Genomic DNA, 22,930 nt, shown 5'->3' on the forward strand with positions numbered 1-22,930 from the left:
ACCGCAGCTCTTCACTGAGGGGTGTGTCCAGTGCGGTGAGCACGCTGTTTTTGGAGCAAATGCGGGACACGGTCTCAGTTTGCGGGACGTGTGAAATGGGCTTCAAACGCTGTGCGCGCACGCGCTCCGCGGGACGGGTGGTCACCCTAATGCTGTTTCCCTTTAAAACCTGGTGCTGTGTCTATTTCCTATTTGCCTGTTAAACGCTGAACACATGAGTGACTGTAGCGCATCAATAGACTTGTTTAGTTCTGTACTTCACGCACGGACCGATAAAACTCTCCCTGAAACAAGAAGCCTTTCAAACCAGAGGTAAGACATCGTCTGTTTCTTCTTGACGCACTGAAAGTCCTGACTGTCTGTCTGGAGATGACGGAGCTGCGATGTGATCCGCTGACTGACCGGAAGGAGAGTTTCCACTGAGACACACCTGCTGCTTCATCCTGCAGACCGACACACACACACGTTCATGTGGAGATGTGTGAGCTGCTGTCGTGAAAATCACCATGTAGATATTGTGGTGTCTTAATTCTGTCAACGTGCTGATTTTGTTTTAGAACCAAATTAAAAAAAAATACTGTCCAGTCTTGTTGTCTGTCTGTGAAAACAGTGTGATAAAGGCATCTTCTTGATTTTCAGACATGGTGAACTGCTGTGGTTTGCTGACTGTCCAGAAAGAACCAGGTAAAGTCTGTGTGTGTGTGTGTGTGTGTGTGTGTGTGTGTGTGTGTGTGTGTGTGTGTGTCTGTCGGACCTGCCAACCTGTGCGCATTTTGCGCAGCAGGTACTTCATTTGACATCAGAATCCGCTGGTCCGCTCCTCCTCATCGCTGCAGACGTCTGTGAGCGCGGTCAGAAGTGTGCACGTGCAGTGCTCATGTTGACAACAGGATGCAGCAGGAGTGGCGCTGTTTCAACCAATCAGCACTGAGTAGCGGAGAACAACGGGTCTGCCCCCTCTCTCCTGTCCTCCGCCTCCTCCTCCCGTGCCCCCCCCCCACTCGCAGCAGCTGGCGGCAGGGGCGGAGCATGGGTCCCAGCCCAGGGGGGGTGAAGCATTTCTCCATGGGCCCAAACATCCCCATTAAAACATAATCGCCGCAGGTCAGCCCCTCTGACACAACTCCATCAAGCAGGCGCACACGGTCAGAACGATTCAAATGAGGTTTCAGCACCATGGATTTTGCCAGTCACCGTGTCAAACCTAATTACAAGCCCAGGTATCAAACTAGAGATAAAAATCAAACGACATCCAGCGATGTCGGATTCAATACAGCCGAGTAGCACAATTCAGACACGCATGTTGATCCCAGAGGACCGTTTCAAATGTTCAGCATGTAGTTAACACAACGACGCAGCTGACACGGCGGTCAAACAGCAACGAACAGCACAAAGCCATCTGTTCAGCGTTATGACAGTGTTATCAGAAATTAATATTATGACAACTTACCAATGGTTTCATCCAGCGGTGGGCTGAAAACCACAAAAAACAATAATTCCATCCAAAAGGGGGGGCCGGGAGTCCACATTGAACGGTCCAAAATTCCCGAAAAAAAAAAATCCGAACTATTTACAATATGTGTGTGGCGTCATTATAGCGCCACCAGCCGGTTCTTCATGGCTGCAAACCTTTCAATCACCTTGCTCCTATTAATGGGGATGTCCCTCTCGATTGAGAGCGAGGTGAGGCTGGACAGTCTGGCCTCATTCATGCCCGGAGATAGTTTCTGATTAGTTTCAGCCTGCTGAACCTCCGCTCAGCGTTTGCACTGGTGACTGGCAAAGTGTGGTCAATCCGATATAAAATGCTGACGTTTGGGAAAGCCCTCTCCACGTCACTGCTGATCAGGAATGGCAGAACAGCATCTGTTGTCTTCAGCCTGATATCAATTTTCGCTGCTCGCAGCACGGAAAGAGTTGAATTCATCTGAGAAGCGCTCGGCTGTGGAAACATCTCCTGCGTAGAAAACGGCGAGATCCGGGATTTTCGTGGCTGCGCCTTCTGTGTGAAAGTTGTTTGGGTTCAAAATGGAGAACGGTTTTGCTATTTGGCGAAAATCTGTGAAGCGTTTCTCCAAACTGCTTTGCAAAGATGTCGATCACATGAAAATAAAACTCCACTTTGAAGCGTGTTTTGAGGTCCTGGATCACTTTCATCTTCTGTCATGTCGTCATGGAAGCGTTTACGTCTGCGGCCTCGGACGTCTCCGAATTCTGTGGAAGAGTTGCATCTTGTGGCCATGTCGGTGCCGGTTTGAAGCATTTCTTCAAACGACACGGCTGTGCACATTTCTCTGAGCTGTCCCGTACAGCTGTCAATCGGCTGAACAGCTGCGTTACTGTCGAGAGATTCTCTTTGGAGGTAGCTGGACAATGTGAACGTCTTTTCCCGGTATCGTGTTCCAAAAGCACAGCATAAATTTGAATTCAAATGTGCTTATCTTGAGAAGGAGTCCATCCGCTTCAGAGGCTGTCTTTGGCGAAGTGTGGTTGTGTTCTTTAATCCTTTCTAAGGCCGCAATTATAGCAGGTGAACTGCGAGTTACCGCTTCGGTGGCCTGCTTCCTGGATGCCCGCCTTGTATCAGATAGTGTTGTTTCCTGGAGTTGCACGTTGGCCCGTTCTTCCTCGAGTATCTTCAATCGCGGAAGGCTGGAAGTGAGGAAACAGTAGAGGGATTCCAGTGTCCCAAAAAACAGTTTCGCACTGCACGAGGAACATGCTGCATCCACCCAATAAGTGACCAGACGTTGTTCTCGCTCCATCATACGCCTGCCCTCTATTGAGTTTAACATCCAGCCCTAACGCACTCAGTGGATTCACGAGTCGGTCATGAAATGTATCAGCGTTGCTATTTGGAAGTTCATCAAAACTGAACGAAGCGCTCGGTACTTTTGCCGCCTTCACTTACGTATCTGAGGGACAGAGAGAACTGATCGGTTCGCGTTCTGTCGTTGGTGGAGTCAACAATAACAGAATAAAATTTCGCTGCTTTAACCTCTGATGCTATGTGGCTGATGGTCTCGCTGGCAAGCGCTGAAATTAACTCATTTTGTGACTTGGTGGCTCAGATATGAAACACTGGGTTTCTCATGCGCTCTTCTAGAATATTTGGCCAGCAGCTTCAGTAGCTCCAGGAAATTTCCCTCATTTGAAGAAGGAGCACCCAGTCCTGCGTTCTCCCTGTGCCCCCGAAACGCCAAACCCTGGCGAGCTGAGAACAGGGTGCTGTCAACTAATCTCAGTAAGATTTTCCGGTTTCTCTCAACCTGCTCCCTCTCAGCTTCGATTAGTTCAGCAACAACTGTACTTGTCCTGACTGATGCGAAACTTGGCCATCAAACATGTTTTTCCTGCCTGTCTATGAGCACTCCATTTCTCATGTTGTTCAATTTTTTTTCTATCCCTTTTTTAAAATTGGACACTCCGAGTTGAGGGTCTGACCACTGCCTTCCTGCTCCGTCATTTTTACCTCCAAGCAGCCAGCAACAAAAGCAAAATAGCCGATTTTGCATTTCGGTGAATAAATCGACCGCTGCCTGTCCACTGTGCACGTCTGACCAATGGTGCGCTTATACCACACTGGACTGAAGCGTCTTTTATCTTCATCAGATGGGAATGTGTGGCTGTCCTTAAAGCGATACTTCAACATTTTGGCATATTGGCCCATCTAGGGCAATTCGGTAGTCATTTAGAACAGCCTACGTACTTTTTTTGTGAGGGCGAGCTGTTGTTTACTCAGCGGTGGGTCTGAGGAGAGCTTCACGGCGGACATAATGGAAGTGGACGGTAAAGTTGCTTCCCTCGTCAAACTCATCAAATACACAATCTAACAACCCCAAAACACACTTTGGTGGACACGTTATAATCCGCACATTCACTACGCTGTGAAACACCAACAAATAATATTGTAGCGTTACGACTTTGAAGCAAATACTGGGAACTACTTTTTCTTTTGAAATCACTACGCCCAGACGCCATGTTTAGTAAGTAGTTCCGTCTTAGCAATCTTTGCAAAAAACGCTCAATCTCGTAATTTTGCATTAACATTTCACAGCGTAGTGAATGTGCGGATTATAACGTGTCCACCCGAGTGTTTTGGGGTTGTTGGGTTGTGTATTTGATGAGTTTGACGAGGGAAGCAACTGTACCATCCACTTCCATTATGTCCGCCGTGAAGCTCTCCTCAGACCCACCGCTGAGTAAACAACAGTTCGCCCCAACAAAAAAAGTAAGTAGGCTGTTCTAAATGACTACCGAATTGCCCCAGATGGGCCAACTTGCCAAAATGTTGAAGTATCGCTTTAAGCCCTGGCTGACAGGGGCCATGCTCCATCAGAGCTCTGATCAGCTCGGGCGTGAGAGGCTTCTCCTTGAAAAGGAATGGATCAGTTGGGTACTGTTCTTCGGTGTGGAGTTTCAAATCAACATATGGTTGATAAGACTGAAGGGGGGGGGGGGGGGGGGGGTGGGGGGGGGTGCGGCCTCAGATCTGCTGCTGCAGTTGCTCCATCATCATTCTCACTCGCTGCGACCTCATTCATGTCATCGTCGTCCCCCGCTGCCGGCGTCCACCTCTCTCTCTCACTCAGGCTGGATGCTGTGGAGCTGGAGGGTTGAACTTGTGTCGTTCTAAAGAAGCTTGCCAGCGGGACACACGAGGCCCTGGCATTCTTCCTCCGCTCGAAATCTTTTCTTTTTTGTGCTCCCGACGTGTGCTTCACCCATTTTTGGCGCAAACGAGCTTACAGGCTACACCTCCGGGAAAAGTAAACAACGGACGACATGGGCGCGCACGTACCCGTGCATGACAGGCAGACACACAAGAGAAGAAGGGACTTTTTTTTTTTTTTTTTTTTTGATTTTTTTAAACAACTTTATCCTCATGAACGCAAGTGTCATAAAGACAAACGTTCCTTCCTGACCATTTTCTTAAGCACGATTCCCGCCCCCCCAGGGTGGGCCCGGGGCAGCCGCCCCCTCCGCCCTCATGTCTAACCCACCATGGAGCTGTAAACGGTGAGAATTGTGTTTGTATTTCAACGTTTCTGGGTGTGACTGTGTTTCTCCGTCAGTCCCTCTGAAGAGCGTGGAGGTGGAGCTGGAGGTGAGGGACCATGTGGCCACAGCGGTCTCCACTCTGAACTACCAGAACCCAGAGGACAAACCCATGGAGGCGGTCTTCGTCTTCCCTCTGCCTGGAGACGCCGCCGTCTGTCATTTCAGTGCCAAGATGGGACAGAAGGAGATGGTGGCTGAGGTGAAGGAGAAGCAGGAGGTGAGCAGAGCAGGTCCAGACTGACTGAGGACGACATCCAGCAGGGGGATTGAATGTGGCTCACATGTGTCTCTGGTCCTGCAGGCTCGTGAGGAGTATGACGATGCTTTGAGCTCCGGTCAGCAGGCTTTCCTGCTGGAGGAGAGCGATCAGAGTCCAGATGTTTTCTCAGTGAGTGTGGGCTGTCTGCCTCCAGGAGAGAGCGCCTCCATCAGGCTGGAGTACGTCACTGAGCTGGCAGTGCAGGCTGATGAGGGGCTGAGGTTCTGTCTGCCTGCTGTGCTCAACCCTCGATACACACCTCAGGGTAGGAAGAGCAGCGAGAAGCTGATGCTCACGAAAGGACAAATGACTTCATGACAAAAAACAAAACATTCCTGTAAATGTATGATACTTTGACTTGTTCAGTAGCTTCATATGAAGCTGCTCTCTTCTCAAATCTCCACATTCAAACAGGATTCTTCTCATCTCCAGTTGTTTCTCCTGCTGTTTTCAGGTAGTGAAGCTCCAGCCGTCCAGGTGAACTCTGTTCCAGCCTCTCTGGTTCCTTACAGTCTGTCTTTCTCTGCTCGAGTGTCCTCTCCTCGTCCCATCTCTAAAGTGGAGTCCAGCTGCTCCCTGGATCCTCTCCAGTTCCTGAACACAGACCAAACCCAGGCCACGGTAGGCGGAGTGCTGATGTGTCCACTGTGTGTGCTGGATCCTCTTCAGTGAACAGAAGGCATCATATCATCATTCATCATCATATATTTGCACCCTGCAGGTGAAGCTGGGTGCAGGACACAAGTTTGACAGAGATGTTGAAGTGCTGATATATTACAAAGACGCCCACCAGCCCACTGCTGTGGTTGAAGCAGGACAGGCCTCTGCAGAACCCGGTGAGTGCAAATGTTTGTAGTTAGCCTGGGAAGAAAGATGGTTCTGTCTTCATCCTCCAAGCAGCAAAGTGACGGTTGTTGACTTTCCTGTGCTGTGTTTCAGGCACTCTGATGGGTGATCCAGTGGTGATGGTGAGCCTGTTCCCTGAGTTTCCTCAGTCTGTCATGTCTTCAGTGGCTTCCTGTAGAGAGTTTGTGTTCCTCATGGATCGGTCTGGAAGTATGGGCTTCCCAATGAGCAACAAAGACAAAAATCAGACTCGCATAAGCAGTGCAAGGGTATTTATTGTTTGTAGTTGGTGTCATTAACTCTTTCATTGTCTGTCTATACAGTGATCTTCAGCTGGTTTGAATCTCTCTTGTAGGAAACGCTGCTGCTGCTGTTGAAGAGTCTACCAATGGGCTGCTATTTCAACATCTACAGTTTTGGATCCAGCTATGAGCACATCTTCCCGTGAAAACATCCTCATTGATATTTTCAAAGTGTGTCTTTGGTTTGAAGTAGATTCATGAACACATGACTTGTGCATGTGTGTGTGTGTGTGTGTGTGATTGCAGTAAAGGTGTGGAGTACAGTCAGCAGACCATGGAGGAGGCCCTGAAGAGAGTTGGGACGATGGAGGCAGATCTGGGAGGAACAGAAATTCTGGAGCCTCTCCAGCATATTTATGAGCAGCCCTGCATTCCCAGTCAGCCCAGACAAGTAAAACACACACACACACACATCTTTCTTCCCTGCTTCTTCCTCCAGCTTTTTCAGATGCACCCCGAGCTGGTCCCAGACCCAGTGAGATTTATGAGACCCAGTGAGACGAGAATGTGTCAAGCAGCCCGGGTGCTGTGAAAGTTTAGACATGAAGCTGACACAGATCCCCGTCTTGTTTGCATTGAAATTCTGTTGCTGTATCGATACACAGTGTGTCCTTGTGTGAAGACAACAATCCACTCCTTAAAGTCACTGATCACAACTTTAAACTATGAATTTATCACCAAAAAAAAACCACTGAGTCGACTGCACAGTGACTGAATGGTTCATCTATAAAGGATGAATTTCATGGTTGCTGACTGTTGCGTCCGTCCACAAGCTGCCATTACTGACAGAATTTCATGTGTTCATTGAATCAAGTCATGTAGAAAAAGTCTGAATCCAAAGTTCTTGAAGATTTGGACTTGATGTGGAGCTTGGTCTGAAATTTCAAGGTGGAAGCAAGATGCTGACGGACCCTCAGTGGATTCTTCTTATCAGTCCGTTTAACAACACAGCAGGCGTTTTGTTGCATTTAATATTAGTTGGTTTGTTGGTGAGTTCAAGGCTTTATTTTGAACATGTAAACAAACAAGTGAGCAGTCAAAGAAAAGAGAGAGAAACAGAACATCCCATTGCATCAACAATGTAAAAGACTCAACTCCAGATGTGCCTGTGTTTTCACATGCGAGAAAAAGGAGTAAAAAGAAGAAGTACTTATTTGATCTGATTTCATTGCTGTGACCTTCATTTACAAAAAACAAAACCCCTTTATCATCATCATGACTTTCAATGCATCAAACATCACCGTAAACAAGCAATCCTCATGTCGTCACCGAGTAGTGGACCTCGCCAGGATCTTGTCTTTATGTCTCTTTTTGAATTGACACACACGTGAAAATCATCTCGTCTCCACATTTCATTTGTTCTGTATTTTTACCGCACAGTTTATGGCAAAATTTTTTGAGGGTGGTGCAGACACATCTTAACTCATAACCATTTTCTCTGTTGCAGAACATTTTTTGAATATTGCTCGGTAACTAGTTCCTCTTTGCTTTATATGTATTGATGAAGCACTAGTTGACGCTGACTTGTGTTTTTCCAAACTTTCCCTCTCAGCTGTTTGTCTTCACTGACGGCGCGGTGAGAAACACCAAAGAAGTCATTGATCTGGTGAAGAAGAATTCAGGCTCTCACAGGTAAACCCACTGAAACGATCCAGGACTGCAGCTCTTGAAATAAAACATCTTTTAATTGTGGAAGGAAACTGCCGTGTTGCAGGTGTTTCTCCTTCGGGATCGGGGAAGGAGCCAGCTCTGCTCTCATCAATGGGCTGGCCAGAGAGGGAGGGGGTCACGCTCAGTTCATCACAGGAAGTGACAGGATGCAGCCGAAGGTAGAACGACACACACAGACGAGCCGTCACGTCACATCATGAAACACTACATGTGTTTGAGGTTGTGGTCACGACAAAAGTGAATCATCTCCTCCAAACAGTTTTCATCTGAATATTTCAGGTTATGCAGTCGCTGCGGTTCGCTCTGCAGCCGGCTGTGGTGGACGTTTCCATCACATGGGATTTACCAAAGGACGTGTCTGTCACTGTCCTCTCTCCACCAATCACAGCTCTTTTCCAGGGTCAGCGGTCGCTGGTTTACGGCCAACTCAGTGGACAGGTATGAGCTCCATCTTGTCATGGAAATGATTTGATTTCATTAGATGTACATTACACAGTGAATGATGGTGTGTTCCTCCTCTGTCTTACTGTGTCAGAGCTCCGAGGCTGCAGAGGGCTGTGTGACGGTGAAGTACAGCCTGGCAGGTCATCCCACTCAGAACCAGCTGCACTTCAGCCTGAAACCTGAAGAAGACACTGGGTAAAGCAGGATTCAGTCATCACAGCAGCTATGAAGAGATCTGGAAATAAGATTATTAGAGAAGAATTAAAGGACCTATATCATGCAAAATCCACTTTTTTAGGGTTTTTAGCATGCCCCAAAGTTGAATTCCCTTAAAAACCACCCCCAAAATGTTATTTGCCTTCATCCACGCATGTCTGAGTAATCTCTTTCAGTCTGCTGCTCTTTACAGCAGCCCCTCCCTTCAGGTAGAAAACAGCTCGTTTGAAACTCTTCAAACCTAAGTACGTCACAAATTTGCACTCCTCCCCACCACTCTTCTCCCACCCCACCCCATGCAGACAACATGCGCACCCACCTCTGAGCAGCAGCAGCTGATCCCCCCCCCCCCCCCGCCACTTTTTGTAACTCCGATTACGGAGATAAACTTTAACCATCATCTGAAAGCAACAATCAAGCAAGAGCAAGAGTCTGAAGGGTCTGCGCTTGGTGAGTTTCTAACAGGAAAAGATGTTTTTGCGTGTCTCTGCGTGTAGAGAAGCTAGAGCTAAAGAGCTAAAGCTAACCCTTAGAGATGCTAACGCAGCTCCGATTGGTTGAAGTACGCTGTCAGTCAAAGTCCACAGGGGGAGAGGTGGGATCTTCAGTGAAACGAAAGTTACGCATGTAACTACGGTTCTTTGAATCCTGGATGACCGCCAGAGGCGGTGCATAAAGCACTGAATGATCATCTTTGCGCCCTCGCAGGTCGAGAATGTATACAAACAAAGTCACCTGTGACCTCCCGGTGACCTACGGGCACCTATATAAGTCACGTGACCCCGGAAGCCAGTCCCTTAGATTTCTCGCGAGCACACGAGGATTCTGAGGGACCCGACGCTCTAGCGGTCATCTAGGATTCATAGAACCGTAGTTACATGCGTAACTTTCGTTCTATTTCATCCTGTCAGACCGCCAGAGGCGGTGCATAAAGCACTGGATGACACATACCAACAAAGTCCCGAGGAATCGAAAGCAATCCCCGCAGAACAGGTGCTCACCACAAGATGACGGCTGTCGCCCCAGGACCCCCTGAAGCGGATGACGCACTGCCACATCCACTCGGTAGAGCCGGGAACATAGACGGCGGCGTCCATGAGGTAGCTCCACAGATGACGTGGAGGGGAACCCCCGCCATCGCAGCCCATGAAGTGGAGAGCCCCCTGGTCGACTGACACCGCACACCATCCAGCGGGGGATGGCCCTGCGAAACATAAGCCTGTTGAACAGCGCCCACCACCCAGTGAGTGAGTCGCTGCGTGGACAGCACCAGGCCCTTCCGAGGACCGCTATAACATAGAAACAGGCAAGTCGACCGGCGCATCGAACCTGAGGCCCGGATATACACATCCCAGGCACGAACCGGCACAACAACCGTGTCAGCTCGAGGGGGTGGATCTCGCCCCCGGCTGTAGCCACCTTGGGAAGGGAAGTAGCATCAGGCCACAGTGTAACACCAGAGCCCTCAGCATTCCACTTAACTCATGAATAGACAATGCGTGCAGTTCCCCAACACGTCCTAATAGAAAGAAATAGAAAGTCATTCCAGATCCGCCCATCCCAATGGGTCAAACGGAGCAACCCGCAGGGGCCTCCAACACCACCGACAGGTCTCCCGATGGCGCTATGGGACGTGCCAGGGGATGGAGCCGCCTGGCACTCTTCAACACAGAGACACATTCCCGCCAGAGCCCACTGAGCAACGGTGGAACCCTTGATGCCAGCAGGAAATCTCTGCCACATACACCGTCAGGGTGGATGGTGAGCGACCCTTATCCAACCGGCCCTGTAGGAAGACCAAGATAGAGGCAACCAGGCAACGAACGGCCTCAAGTTCCCGTCCCCGGCACCGGGCCTCAAACAGTGTCCACAGATTTGCGTATAAGCGCTATGTGGAGGGGGCACGAGCACTGGAACAGTGCGTCCAACAGCCCCCCCCAAACTCAAAGAAGGAGACTCTGAGCCCTGCAGTGGCTACACCCACAGCTGCAGGCGCCCCGGCCTGGGATGCACCAACCGCCCCCCCCAGTTGTGCCAGGAGATCCCACCTGGAGGGCAGAGGAATGGGAGAGCTGCAACAGAGCCTGTGCAGCACCGGGAACCAAACCCTCCCCGGCCAAAACGGAGCCACCAGGAGGAGACGGTGACCCCCGTGAAGGACCCTCATCAGTGTTGGAAGATCAGGGGAATGGAAGGGAAGGCATACAGGGGAGACCGGGGCCAGTCACGCGCCAGCGCATCCTGCCCCAGTGGACCACCACCGTCCCCGAGGGAAAATCCCAGGGAACCACAGGCGTACTCCCTGGACGCAAACACTCCACCGCAGCCCCGCTGAACAATGCCCAATTGCAGTCGACCACCTGCGGGTGGAGCCGGTACTCCCCGGCCCGGGGCCACAGGCGAGACATTAGATCTACCACCAAGTCCCGCGTGCCCGGAATGTGTGCAGCCCCCAAGCTGAGAACCCGCGGGGCAGCCCAGGACAGAAGCTGCCGCGTCAGTGACACCAACGTCCGAGAACGCGTCCGCCCATGCGGTTGATGCGGTGACCCACAGTGGTGCTGTCGGAACGCACCACACATGTCCATGCCGCAACACTTGTAAGAAGTGTTCAAACGCCAACTGCACTGCCAACAGCTCCAGCACGTTGACGTGGTCCAGGCGCAACGCCGGGGCCCACGTCTCCTGAGCCAAACACCCCTGCCACGTCGCGCCCCACCCTGTGAGAGATGCGTTGGTGTGGACCACCTCCCTCCGAGACGGAAGGGAGCCCAGTGGAACACCCGCCACAATCCACGTCCTGTTCCTCCAGTGGGACAGGGATTCGAGGCAGGGGGTCGACACGCGGAGCTGTCTGTACCTGTGCACAAACCTGGAGGGATCCAGGCAAAACCCGTTCACCCACATTCGCATCGGCCGCAGGGAAAGCAGACCCAACGGAATGACCGTGGAGGCAGCAGTGAGCTTCCCCAGAAGACGCAGGTACAGGATGAAAGGCAGGAGTCTGCCAGCGCGGAAGACGCCCAGCATGACCATGATACTGTCTACTCTCGCGGCAGAGGGCCGAGCGAGCATCGTTACCGAATCCAACTCCACTCCCAGCAACACCGTGCGTTGCATGGGCATGAGCCTGCTCTTGGTCAGATTCACCCGCAGGCCCAGCCGTGCGGCATGATCCAAGACAGCCTGGTGTCTTGTACAGCCTGAGCCCGAGAGGGGGCACACACCAGCTCATCGTCGATGTACGGGAGGATCTTCAGCCCGGTTGCCTGCAGCGGAGTCAGCGCAGCAGCGACACAACGTGAAAACACCCTGGGTGACAGGGAGAGGCCAAATGGAAGGGCGCGAAACTGGTAGTCGCAACCCCTGAATGCAAACCGCAGGAACCGCTGATGCTGTGCTGCAATTGGCTCCTGAAAGTATGCGTCCGTCAGGTCGATGGATGTGAACCAATCGCCCTGGGAAATCGCCTGCAGCATCTCCTGTGTGTGCAGCATGTGAAACGGAAGCCGTCTCAAAAAACATTGAGACCCCTCAAATCCAAAGCCGGGCACAAACCGCCGGTCTTATCGGCACCAGAACCTCCCGGATCCCGCCGGGGTTGACCGGCACAATAGCGCCCTTGTCCAGCACGTTGTGATCTCGGCACCCAGTGCCCGTGCTGTCGGGGGGCCGTGGATGACCGTCCACGTGACCCGACTGGGTACGGGTGGCCGACGGTGGAATTAGAGGCGGTAACCCCGGGACAGTGTGGCCAGCACCCAGGCGCCCGGAGTGCTGCGGGTCCAGTAGTCCAGCTGCCACTGGGTAAACAAACCCAAAACCGGCCGAATGGCCCCACCCCAACCCTGGGAGGGTCCGGGAGGACGCTGGCGGATGACGCAGGCCCAGGAGACCGAGAGGACTGCACTCTCTCTGACCGTCGCGGCTCCTGGGCAACCGCCGCACACTGTCGGGGGCCCCCACAGCAGGTGACACCCCCGGCCGCCTAGTAGATTCCCGACGTGCCGTCGAGGTGCCACGGGCCGGCGCAGGGCACCTATATGTAGCCCCACAAGCCGGTGCCTTGTCCGAGTGGCTTGGGCAGTGCGTTCAAGCTCCATCGTGTCAGCCGGACCAAAAAGTTCGCCAGGAACAACCGGAACGACCTAACGGTCCTCTGACCCGCCTCCGACCGCAGGAACTGCGTCAGTCAAACCTGTTGGTGTGTAAGCGTAAGCGTGGAAAGGAGGCGACCCAGCTCACGCAACATCAATGCGAACATCTGCAGCGATGCATCCAGCAGACCCAGCATCTTGTCCCTGACCGCCAAGGACTTCAGCGCGGCCGAGAGATCCACAGGAAATGGGACAGGGATTCACCCATCCGCCCCCTACGCGCACCTGCGTCAGAAGCCCTACATAGGCGCTCGTCAGTCAGCCGACACCGTGAGTCAGGGCTGTGAGGGTCAGACCAAAGGGCCTCCTCAGGAGACATAATTAAAGAATCAATGGCCGGCTCCACAGGGGGCATGCGGCCCAGACCATATTGAGGTGCATCCTGCATGGACGCCCGAGCCCTGCTGTCAGATGCCAACCACGACAGTGCCTCGGTATCTGTCCAACAGGCACGCAGCTGCTTGACCTACTTCGAGGACGGAGGGACAACACAAGCTGGCCGCACCCTCTGTTGCCTGAAGAAAAACGCTATCCGACGCTTCCGGGACCAGTGGAACATCCAGATGCAGGTGGGTGAGAGCAGCGCAGACCACTGCTGGAGCCCAAGACTTCTGTCCGGCCGACTCCACCCGGTTCTTTTATTCTATGCTTGGTATAAAGAATGCCAAAATGACTGACTTCAGATTATTACCATTTATTTAAGTATAGCCAGATGTAATGCTCAGCGCTGGACCTTACAGGGAAAGATACAAAGTATTTCGCCCCGAAAGGATCCTGATTGTTGCTGAAACAGAGTTTTTATTCCATGTGTTCTTCTGGGCTGGGCCTGCCCCGACAGAGAGGTTGGACTTTGTTCGCAATTGGACAATTTGATATTGATGTCAGCTGCCAACCAAGAGCTGACATCCTTATCAAGTATGTTTTGGAACACTAGTGAGTGTGTGTTGGTTTCTCCGGAACGTGTGGGTATGTTTACACTTTAGCAGAACATCTTATAACCTTGGTGTACTTCTCTCAGGAAAGGCCTGATGTGCAGTTAATACAGTTATTCCATAGTAGTAGTGCTAATTAAAGTATATCCCTAACACCACCGAGGGGCCAAGGGCCCCGTCACACTCCGGGAGACCAACGGAGGTGTGAGACCCAGACTCCAAGGACCAGCGTCGGGTCGGACTCACTCTTTTTAGGTCACTTCCGGGCAGCCCCCGCCGGGGTCCCCGTAGCCGGGCGCATCGGCTGAGTGGCTGGCATGAAATCAGACAGCGCAGCAGTCGGCGGCTCCAGAGCGGCAAGGCAGGAACGCACACCGCACAGCAGTTGGCGGCTCCAGAGCGGCAAGGCGGGAAACGCCCACCGCGCAGCAGTCGGTGGCTCCAGAGCGGCACGGCGGGAAACGCACACCGCTCGGGGTCCAATAAGCAGTTAGGGCAAACCTGCTCCGTAAGCCCCTGGCACAGATGCTAAACGCCCAGACAGGACGGCAAAGGTCATGACCATCGTCCTGTCGGAGAGGCGCCAGACAGGCCCTACAGGCCAGGGTGTCCATCCTGGCGTCACACCTGAAGCCGCAATCCCTTCAGGTTGGGCAGAGAACGCCCCCCACGACCAGAGCAGACAGGAAGCATGCCGAATCAGGTCGGGCAGAAGACGCCACTCCTGACTCGGGATCCATGGGGCACTGCCGTACACGCGCCCCCACCCCCCTCCCCCCCCCCCCCCCCCCCACCCCCCGCAGGCTGCCGAGCAGAGACGCACGCGAACACACGCTGTACTGGGGCCACCAATTAACCCACGCAAGCCGAACGCAGCTGCTGGAAAACACAATACTCACCACTCCGTCCGCTCCGGAAGAAGAAGGCAGATGAAAATGAAACCAGTCGTAGGTGCCCGCACCCGCGCGGAAACACGCCGGCCGGCCGAGCCGCCTGTGCAGCCTCTGAAGGGCAACAATGTTGCAACTCCGACCAAAGTCACGAGGCTCCCAGCAACAAGTGGCAGAAAAACGCTGGTATACGAGCATACGCTCACCAGTCCTGATCTCGAACCACTGCGATGCGAGAAAAGAAAAAGGGACTGGCTTCCGGGGCCACGTGACTTATACAGGTGCCCGTAGGTCACCGGGAGGTCACAGGTGACTTTGTTTGTATACATTCTCGACCTACGAGGGTGCTAAGATGATCATTCAGTGCTTTATGCACCGCCTCTGGCGGTCTGACAGGATGAAATAGAACGGAGCGTTTTCTCTTCCGGGTTTCAGAATTAACCTCCAAAAATCCTTAATTTCACACAAAATGACTTTTCCTTAGCGCCAAAAATAAACTATTATCATGTTACTGCCAATAACATGGCAGTAGCTACTGACGAGCTAAAAAAGCATGATACAGGTTCTTTAATATTATTGTCAGACCTGGAATCCTGTGTGGTGATGCTGAACTCTGCATCACACCAGGCTCCAGATCTAACGTTGACATCCCCACATTTTCAGACTGATTTTCATGGATGAAATATTCCTTCAGGTCAACAGTGCTTTTGACAGATAGCTGTCATGTAGACTTCTAACTGAGGGAACCACTTTTGTTCTAAACAGTGAAACAGTGTGACTGACAAGAGAGAAGTTTCTTAGAGACACGATGTGAAATGTGTCTGCAGGTTAACAGTCCACAGGCTGGGAGCTCGGACTCTGATTGGCTCTCTGGAGATGGAGGGAAGAGAGAGCGGAGGGGAGCAGCGCACAGCAGTGGAGGAGAAGGTGGTGGCTCTCAGCATCCAATCAGGAGTGAGCAGTTGTTTCACTGCCTTCATTGCTGTCAACAAAGGTGAAGGCGAGGCCATCCAAGGACCTTTGGTGCGTCGAAATGTTCCCGCACCAGGTGAGTGGATTTCCAACAGCACTTTTCCTCTGAGTTTGGGTGATTTGTTTTTTGCTTTTATTTTCAAATGAACAGACATTTAAGGATAAGTTCGGTTTGAACAGTTTTCACGTTGTTCATGGAAAGAAGTACACCGATACACTCACCCAGAAGGCTTTTCTGGTACGAACAGAGCATTGGGAGAACGTTAGATCCAAAATCGAGCGGCGCACATCCCTATACTGTTAGCAGGTGGGGCATGTATAGCGCCGCCAGCAAAACGGCTTTAGTCGTCCAAAAGCTCATTCCTTTCACCAATATTTCATCACGGTCCGCTCAGCCTCTCCTCCATGACAGCCCGGTGTCGCCAGATATGTCATATATGCAGATATATGTTTGATTTGAATGTACTGCTTGGCGTCCACGCGTATCTAGACACCTACATCTAGATATCTGTGTCTCCATGTCTAGGCGGTGGTGTGACGAGAGCTACGGAAGCCACGGTGTTGTGTGTGTGTGTGTGTGTGTGTGTGTGTATGTGTGTGTGTGTGTGTGTGTGTGTGTGTGTGTTTCCTAACGCATGTTTCTGATCCCTGAGGCTGAGCGGACCGTGATGAAATATTGGTGAAACTAATGAGTTTTTGGACGACTAAAGCCGTTTTGCTGGCGGCGCTATACACGCCCCACCTGCTAACAGTATAGGGATGTTTTTTTTGGACCGATTTTGGATCTAACTTTCTACCGAAGCACTGTTCGGATCAGAAAAACCTTCTGGGTGAGCATATTGGTGCGCTTCATTCCATAAACAACGTGAAAACTGTTTAAACCGAACTTGTCCTTTAATGTCACACATCTCAGGACACTGAATCTCACCACACGTTGTTTTGTTTTCCTGCTGAAATTACGGGCATCATCCCTTTCAGAACAGTTGGAGTGTGACAATATTGCTGTGTTGGAATTTAATTTTCATTGTTGTTTTTCATTTTAGAGCTGAATATCTCTCTCTTTATCTCTCTCCCAGTGAGGAGTGTGGCACGTTCTTGTTGCAGACCCCAGGGTCCGCTAATGAGCCGTCGCGTTTCTGCAGCACGTGGGAGTAAGCTCAATGTTAATTTTTATTTGAGCAGACATTGATGCTCCTCCTCTCAGGACACTGAATCACACTCCACATTGTTTTCCAAATTGAACTACATACCTCCCTTTATTAAAAAAAAATTACTGCCAAATAATATTCAGAAATTCACAAAACAGGTAACAACTTATAAATTGAGGTTTTATTGGCAAATTTCATGATACCTAAATTTTGAACCAGTGGCGAAAGTTGTTGTGTGTCTGTAGGCGGAGTTAAACTCTGCATCAGCCTGGATGTCACACACAAGCAATGCCAAAACATCCAGAGATTTAAGCTGCTTTACAAGCTGATGGTCTGGTCTCAATAGAAACGATGGTGAAAAGGTCCAGACGCTCATGTATGTTACTTTGTTTTCAAATGAACAGAGATTGATGTTACACATCTCATCTCAGAACACTGAATCTCACAGCACGTTGTTTTCCTACTTGAATAATGTACATCCATTTCAGAACAGTTGGAATGTTACAATTTTACTGTGTGGAAATTTAATTTCATTGTTATTTTTAATTTTACGGTTGATTATCTCTCTCTCGCAGCGATCGACGCCAGCTCCGACGAGTCTGCGCCAATGGTCGGTTGCTGTCTTACAGCAAATAGGAGTAAGCTAAATGTTGTTGTTTAATTTGCATCTCTTGTGGTGTCCCCCTGGGGTCCGTTTTGGGACCAAAACGGTCCAACATCTCTATAAATGACGTTTTTATTGTGTCTCAAGCGATTTTTGCAGACGACCCTAATATATTCTGTCGCAGTGGCAATCATCATGAACTCATCAAGACGGTCAGTGGAGAATTCAACCAAAAAAAGTGCATGAATATTCATAAATTCTAATAAAATCTAAATAAGAAAAAGGCAATGACGTTTGGACAGGTGTAGAAATTGAAAATGTAAATGAGAAAAAATGTTTAGGAATCATAATCGACAGTACATTATCATGGAAAGCCCATGTCAGACACATAAAAATAAACATTTCCAAATGCTGATCAATCCTTAAGGAAGACTATATCTGGATGAAAATGCTGTCCGTATTCTATACTGCTCCCTGGAACTTCCATACCTCACATATTGTGTTGAAGTTTAGAGGAACAGTCATCAATGATCAATCAATCCTCCAGTCACATTACAGAAACCAGCAGTGTGGATTATTCACAAGGTTGGATTCCTTGAACGCACTCTCACTCACTGAATCACACCACACGGTGTTTTCCTACTTTAAAGGTGCTGTAGGCAGGATTCCGCATCTCCGCCATCTTGCTTAGGTCTACCTAAGGCCTACCTAAGCAAGATGGCGATTTGACTCATCTAAGATGGCGATTTGAAGCCCAGCACAGCCAATCTGGTCCTGTTTTCTCTGACATCACGCCCTTACGCAAGTTAAGCCCCTCCCACAAGAACGTGCGACGAACGCCCCTCGACCAATCACGGTTAGAGCCTCATGGGCTCGTCTGATTGGTCAAAGATACCTGGAGCTGTCGAGATTCCTTTTCAGCTCAGAACAGAGACAGACGGAAATGCTGCGCCCTCGCGGTAGTGCAATTATACTACACTCCTAAAGGATTATCAATGGATACTCTAACATTTAATCCAAAGAAAACACAGAAAAATTAGCATTGACTAGCAAAATCCTGCTTACAGCACCTTTAAATACGTACCTCACTTTGGTAAAGCTGGAGTGTTGCAATGTTATTGTGTTGGAATTTCATTTTGGTAAAATTTGTTTCATTTTAGAATTGAATATCTCTCTCATTCTCTCTCTCCCAGGGCTACAGTCCGCCCCGGCCCAGGTTGACCCATGGGGCTCTGGTGGTTCTGCAAGTTCGGGTAAGCTAAAAGCTTATTTTCAATCGAGCAAACATTGATGTTCCTCCTCTCAGGACACTGAATCACACTCCACATTGTTTTCCAAATGGAATTACATACCTCCCTTTGATACAGTTGGAGTGTGAACATCATCTGTTTATTCAATCCAAACTATTAGAACTCCATGAGCTGGCCAAATATTATACATCAATAATTCTTTTCAAAGCATTAAAAAATTACTCCCAAATAATATTCAGAAATTCACAAAACAGGTAACGACTTATAAATGGAGGTTTCATTGGCAAATTTCATGATACCTAAATTTTGAACCAGTGGCGAAAGTTGTTGTGTGTCTGTAGGCGGAGTTAAACTCTGCATCAGCCTGGATGTCACACACAAGCAATGCCAAAACATCCAGAGATTTAAGCTGCTTTACAACCAGACGGTCTGGTCTCAATATGAACAACGTGGGTCTGAATCATCACGTTACATTTGGAATCTGTCCTGAGATGTGTGTGACCGGTGTAGATCTGTCTCTGCGTTGTTGTTGTAGTGACGAATCAGGCGTTTATCTTTTTGGAGGCAGTCTCCATTTATTTCTGACACACTGACACACAGTAGAAACAAAAAAAATCCACCAGTCAGCAGTCGCCACAATACGTGCCCCTAAACAGATCAATTGATAACAGAAATTTCTCCGGACACAAAAGATGCCTACCTCTCCCACAGAAATCAGAGACGGAAGGGAGAGAATTGGCGCCAGAACGCTTCTTATAAAGGGGTGTGTTTCACGTATTATGGCACCCAAACAAAAGTTCCACTTGCTGACTAAGTGGTATAAACAGTCAGGCATTAACTAAAACAAAAACAACCAAACAAACAAACAAGAACCAGATCCAGATTTTGTGTAATTATTAATAAAAACAAATATACATATTCTAAATACATACACATGTACAGCTGCATAATTGACCCTGTTACATGTGGACTGTTGGTCTTTTCCATACCAAGTCGCTGTGCTTCGCCCGTTACACTTCAGTTATTGTTGTTCCTGCTGTTTTCCAGCTGATGACAGGAAGCATTTCAAAATTCACTGTCAAGCGACTGACAAGGACTTTAATTGTGGCTTTTATAAATGTGTGTGTTCAGCCTTTATGGACTTTCTCAAATGTGACTCAGGAAGAGTTTTGTTTTTATTCGATGCCATTAAAATTATACTCAGTTTCGTTTTCTTCTGCAATCTGGTTATATTATTACTTTAATTTATTTATTTTTTACCTTAATTGAATAAAGTTACTTGAAACAGTCAAGATGACAAAATGAATCCAGAAATGTTTTATTTTCCATTTTACCACTGGTTTCACTAGTTGTTTCCTTCGGACTCAGCTGGTGCTGCAGACTGGACTCAAGCTGAAGTGAAGCCGCCGCCCTGCGACCCTCTGCTGCAGCTGGTCTCCCTCCAGAATGCTTCAGGTTTCTGGATGCTGGATTCAGCTCTGGCTGCTGCACTGGGAAAGATGAGCGAAGAGGTGGAAAAGTCCAAACCTGAAGCGGTGAGTCACTGTCAGAGACAGTAACAGGAACAGGCTTCAGTCTGCAAGTCGCTGATCAATACAGCAGTGAAGATGGACGGTAGGAGGATGGATGTCATCCGGATACGCAGAAGATACATTCATGAGAACAACTGAACTCTGTCGTATTTTTCATTGTTTTGGTGAACTAGGTGAGCAGTGAAGTGTGGGCCACCGTTCTGGCTCTAATCTGGCTTCAGGGGTTTCAAACCGATGCGAAGGACGAGTGGCAGATTCTGGCTGGAAAGGCTGTGCTGTGGCTTCAAGCTCAGAACGGTACGACCACACTGACGAGTCTGGGTTTTGAACAGCGAGTACTGCTTGAAAAAGCTGATTGTCTGAATCCACTGTCGCTTTTCTCCTGTGCGTTTCTTTCAGCGCCAAACGTGACAGAATGTGTGGATGCTGGAAATGCTCTTCTGGGTTGCAGCGTGCAGAAAGATGCTCTGGGACTCTGAGGCTTCATGACAGTCTTCACTTCTCCACTGATGACAGAGTCACTTCTTAAGCTCTGATGTTCTGGGAAGTTTGTTTTTTTTAAGAGGAAAATTGAAATGTGTTGTTGTTTTGTGTCTATTATTGTCAAAAATCATCAAATTTAACATTAAGAAGCCATTAAATGACAGTGTTTGACAGTGTTAAAAGATAAATACAGATTTCATGAACAAAGTGTAATCGTGTTAGTTGGAGTAAAGTGCAACAGTAACATGTTGATGTGCACGAGTTTGCCTTTAAAAAGGCCCTTGACTTTAAAAACAAACAATGATTGGTCAAAACTTGCTCTTTTTAGTATAAACAATTTTTCTGAAGTCTCAAATTCTCATTTTTGCCTCGAATCAAATTAAACTTGGATCTTTAAATAGATGTTGTGTCATAGAGAAATTTATATAATATACATATCTGGTAAACAGCTAATTTTCAAACTTTTTTAGAATTCAATCTATACTTGGTCTTGCAATTAATACAATATGCAATGACACACTTGTAAACAATGTTTAAACTATTTATTTTGAATTTCTTTGGACCCGTCGACAACCCGACAGCGCTCAAAACAGCCCATGTGCTGAGTTTAAAAATCTGTGTTGGGTCTGATGGACTCGAACCCAACACATGAGTTGCAATAAATAACTCCAAACGCATCATGATGAAGCACTCGTTACATTTACATGAGCACCAAAAATGGGTTCTCCAAAGTACTGCAGAATTACATCAAATCCCAGGAAATAAATAAGATCAAGCAAAGAAACGTTGAACCACAGTGACGAGCAGACGTCTCTGTGGTTCAATGTGGTTTGCCGCCATCTAGTGGGCGTCAGCAGTCATAGCAACTGAGATTGGAAGATCGACTTTGTGATTACATTTTGGGAACTTTAATTTGGAAAAGTAATACAAATGTTTTCTTTTTTCCCTATTTTATTTATAGCTTTTTCAGTTTTAGATACACACAAAACAACACACACACACATAACACACATCAGATGCCAGTTGAACAGAAAAAAAACCAAACAATAATAATAATAAAAATAATAATAGCAAGTAAATAAATAAAATAATAATTTATATATACATACACATACACACGCATACATATACATATACATATTACTTACATGTACATTCGTACTAGTGCTGTCAGTTTTAATCGCATTGATCGCAATTTAATCGCATTGATCGCAATTAATCGTGATTAATTCATGGAGAACTGTCAACAATTACCTTTTTTAAAGTTGAGATTAATTGCAATGACGAATCTAATCCTCATAAATCAGTCCCAATGTCAGGAAAAAACACTATTGTCCTCTAGTTCTTTTCTTTGACCCAATTGGCAGACCTCAATGGATTAATAGCGATTAAAATTGACAGCACTAATTCGTACATATGCACATGAAGAAATGTACATATACACACACATGTGGAAAATTAAAAAGAAATACCAAAGCCAGTCAGTTCAAGCCATGTTCAGAGAGAACAGAAGTCTCCACCGGGAGGCCGGGAGACCCCTGTGACTATGGGAGCAGGAACGGCGTTGGGGGGGGGGGGGGATCGAAGCCTCAGAATCAAAACAAGATGATCCATTTCTGATGTGTGCGATGAAAAGGACCCCAGATTTTATAAAACACAGGTTGGGCTCCAGCCAAGCAGTAGCGTACCTCCTCAAGGTAGATGCAGGAAACCAGATCATTGAACCACGTTTTGAAAGAAGGGGGGGGGGGTGAGGGCGACTTCCACTCTCGCAATATGACGCGTTCTGCAATAACCAGACCGAATGCCAGGGCCTTTTGGAGCGCTCTCGAAAACATTACTGTAGAAATTCAAAATACTATCCCAAAAAAATCCTAAGCGCAGGGCAGGCCCAGAAGAGATGACCAAGCGTCCCATTGGCAGACTTACACCTGTTCACAGGTCGGAGATACGGTGGGAAATATGCTGTTTAGCTTAGTCTGAGAGAAGTGGAGGCGATTAATAACTTTAAACTGGATAAGTTTCACCCTGCCTAAAGCACCAGTCCACAGATCATCTGGAATGTCCTCCTCACCGATATCATCAATCCAAGCCTCTGTAATATGTGAGGATGGGGCTCCAGGGCGAAAGAGATCAACAAAATGAGAGATTATATGTTTTGAA

The 22,930-nt window shown here is 48.6% G+C and overlaps 1 protein-coding gene across 1 annotated transcript; it reads left to right on the top strand.

Annotated features, from left to right (window-relative positions):
- Positions 1-221: 221 nt before the first annotated feature.
- Positions 222-20,789, top strand: LOC115384127 (von Willebrand factor A domain-containing protein 5A-like). Its single transcript, XM_030086457.1, has 20 exons — positions 222-312; positions 640-684; positions 5,076-5,278; positions 5,363-5,585; positions 5,775-5,941; positions 6,042-6,156; positions 6,260-6,435; positions 6,522-6,610; positions 6,715-6,859; positions 8,021-8,100; positions 8,183-8,297; positions 8,419-8,577; positions 8,675-8,778; positions 15,606-15,826; positions 16,827-16,901; positions 17,474-17,536; positions 18,696-18,755; positions 20,121-20,287; positions 20,458-20,581; positions 20,684-20,789. Exons 2-20 carry the CDS (start codon positions 642-644, stop codon positions 20,761-20,763), a joined length of 2,409 nt encoding a protein of 802 aa, XP_029942317.1. The 5' UTR covers positions 222-312; positions 640-641; the 3' UTR covers positions 20,764-20,789.
- Positions 20,790-22,930: the final 2,141 nt, after the last annotated feature.

Source organism: Salarias fasciatus (assembly GCF_902148845.1).
Source record: "Salarias fasciatus chromosome 23 unlocalized genomic scaffold, fSalaFa1.1 super_scaffold_20, whole genome shotgun sequence".
NCBI classification, from domain to species: Eukaryota; Metazoa; Chordata; class Actinopteri; order Blenniiformes; family Blenniidae; genus Salarias; species Salarias fasciatus.

Coding starts and splice junctions, on each gene's coding strand:
- LOC115384127 (XM_030086457.1), top strand. CDS start 642: ATGGTGAACTGCTGTGGTTTGCTGACTGTCCAGAAAGAACCAG. Junction 15,827..16,826: donor TCGAAATGTTCCCGCACCAG/GTGAGTGGATTT, acceptor TCTCTCTCCCAG/TGAGGAGTGTGGCACGTTCT. Junction 18,756..20,120: donor TGGTGGTTCTGCAAGTTCGG/GTAAGCTAAAAG, acceptor CTTCGGACTCAG/CTGGTGCTGCAGACTGGACT.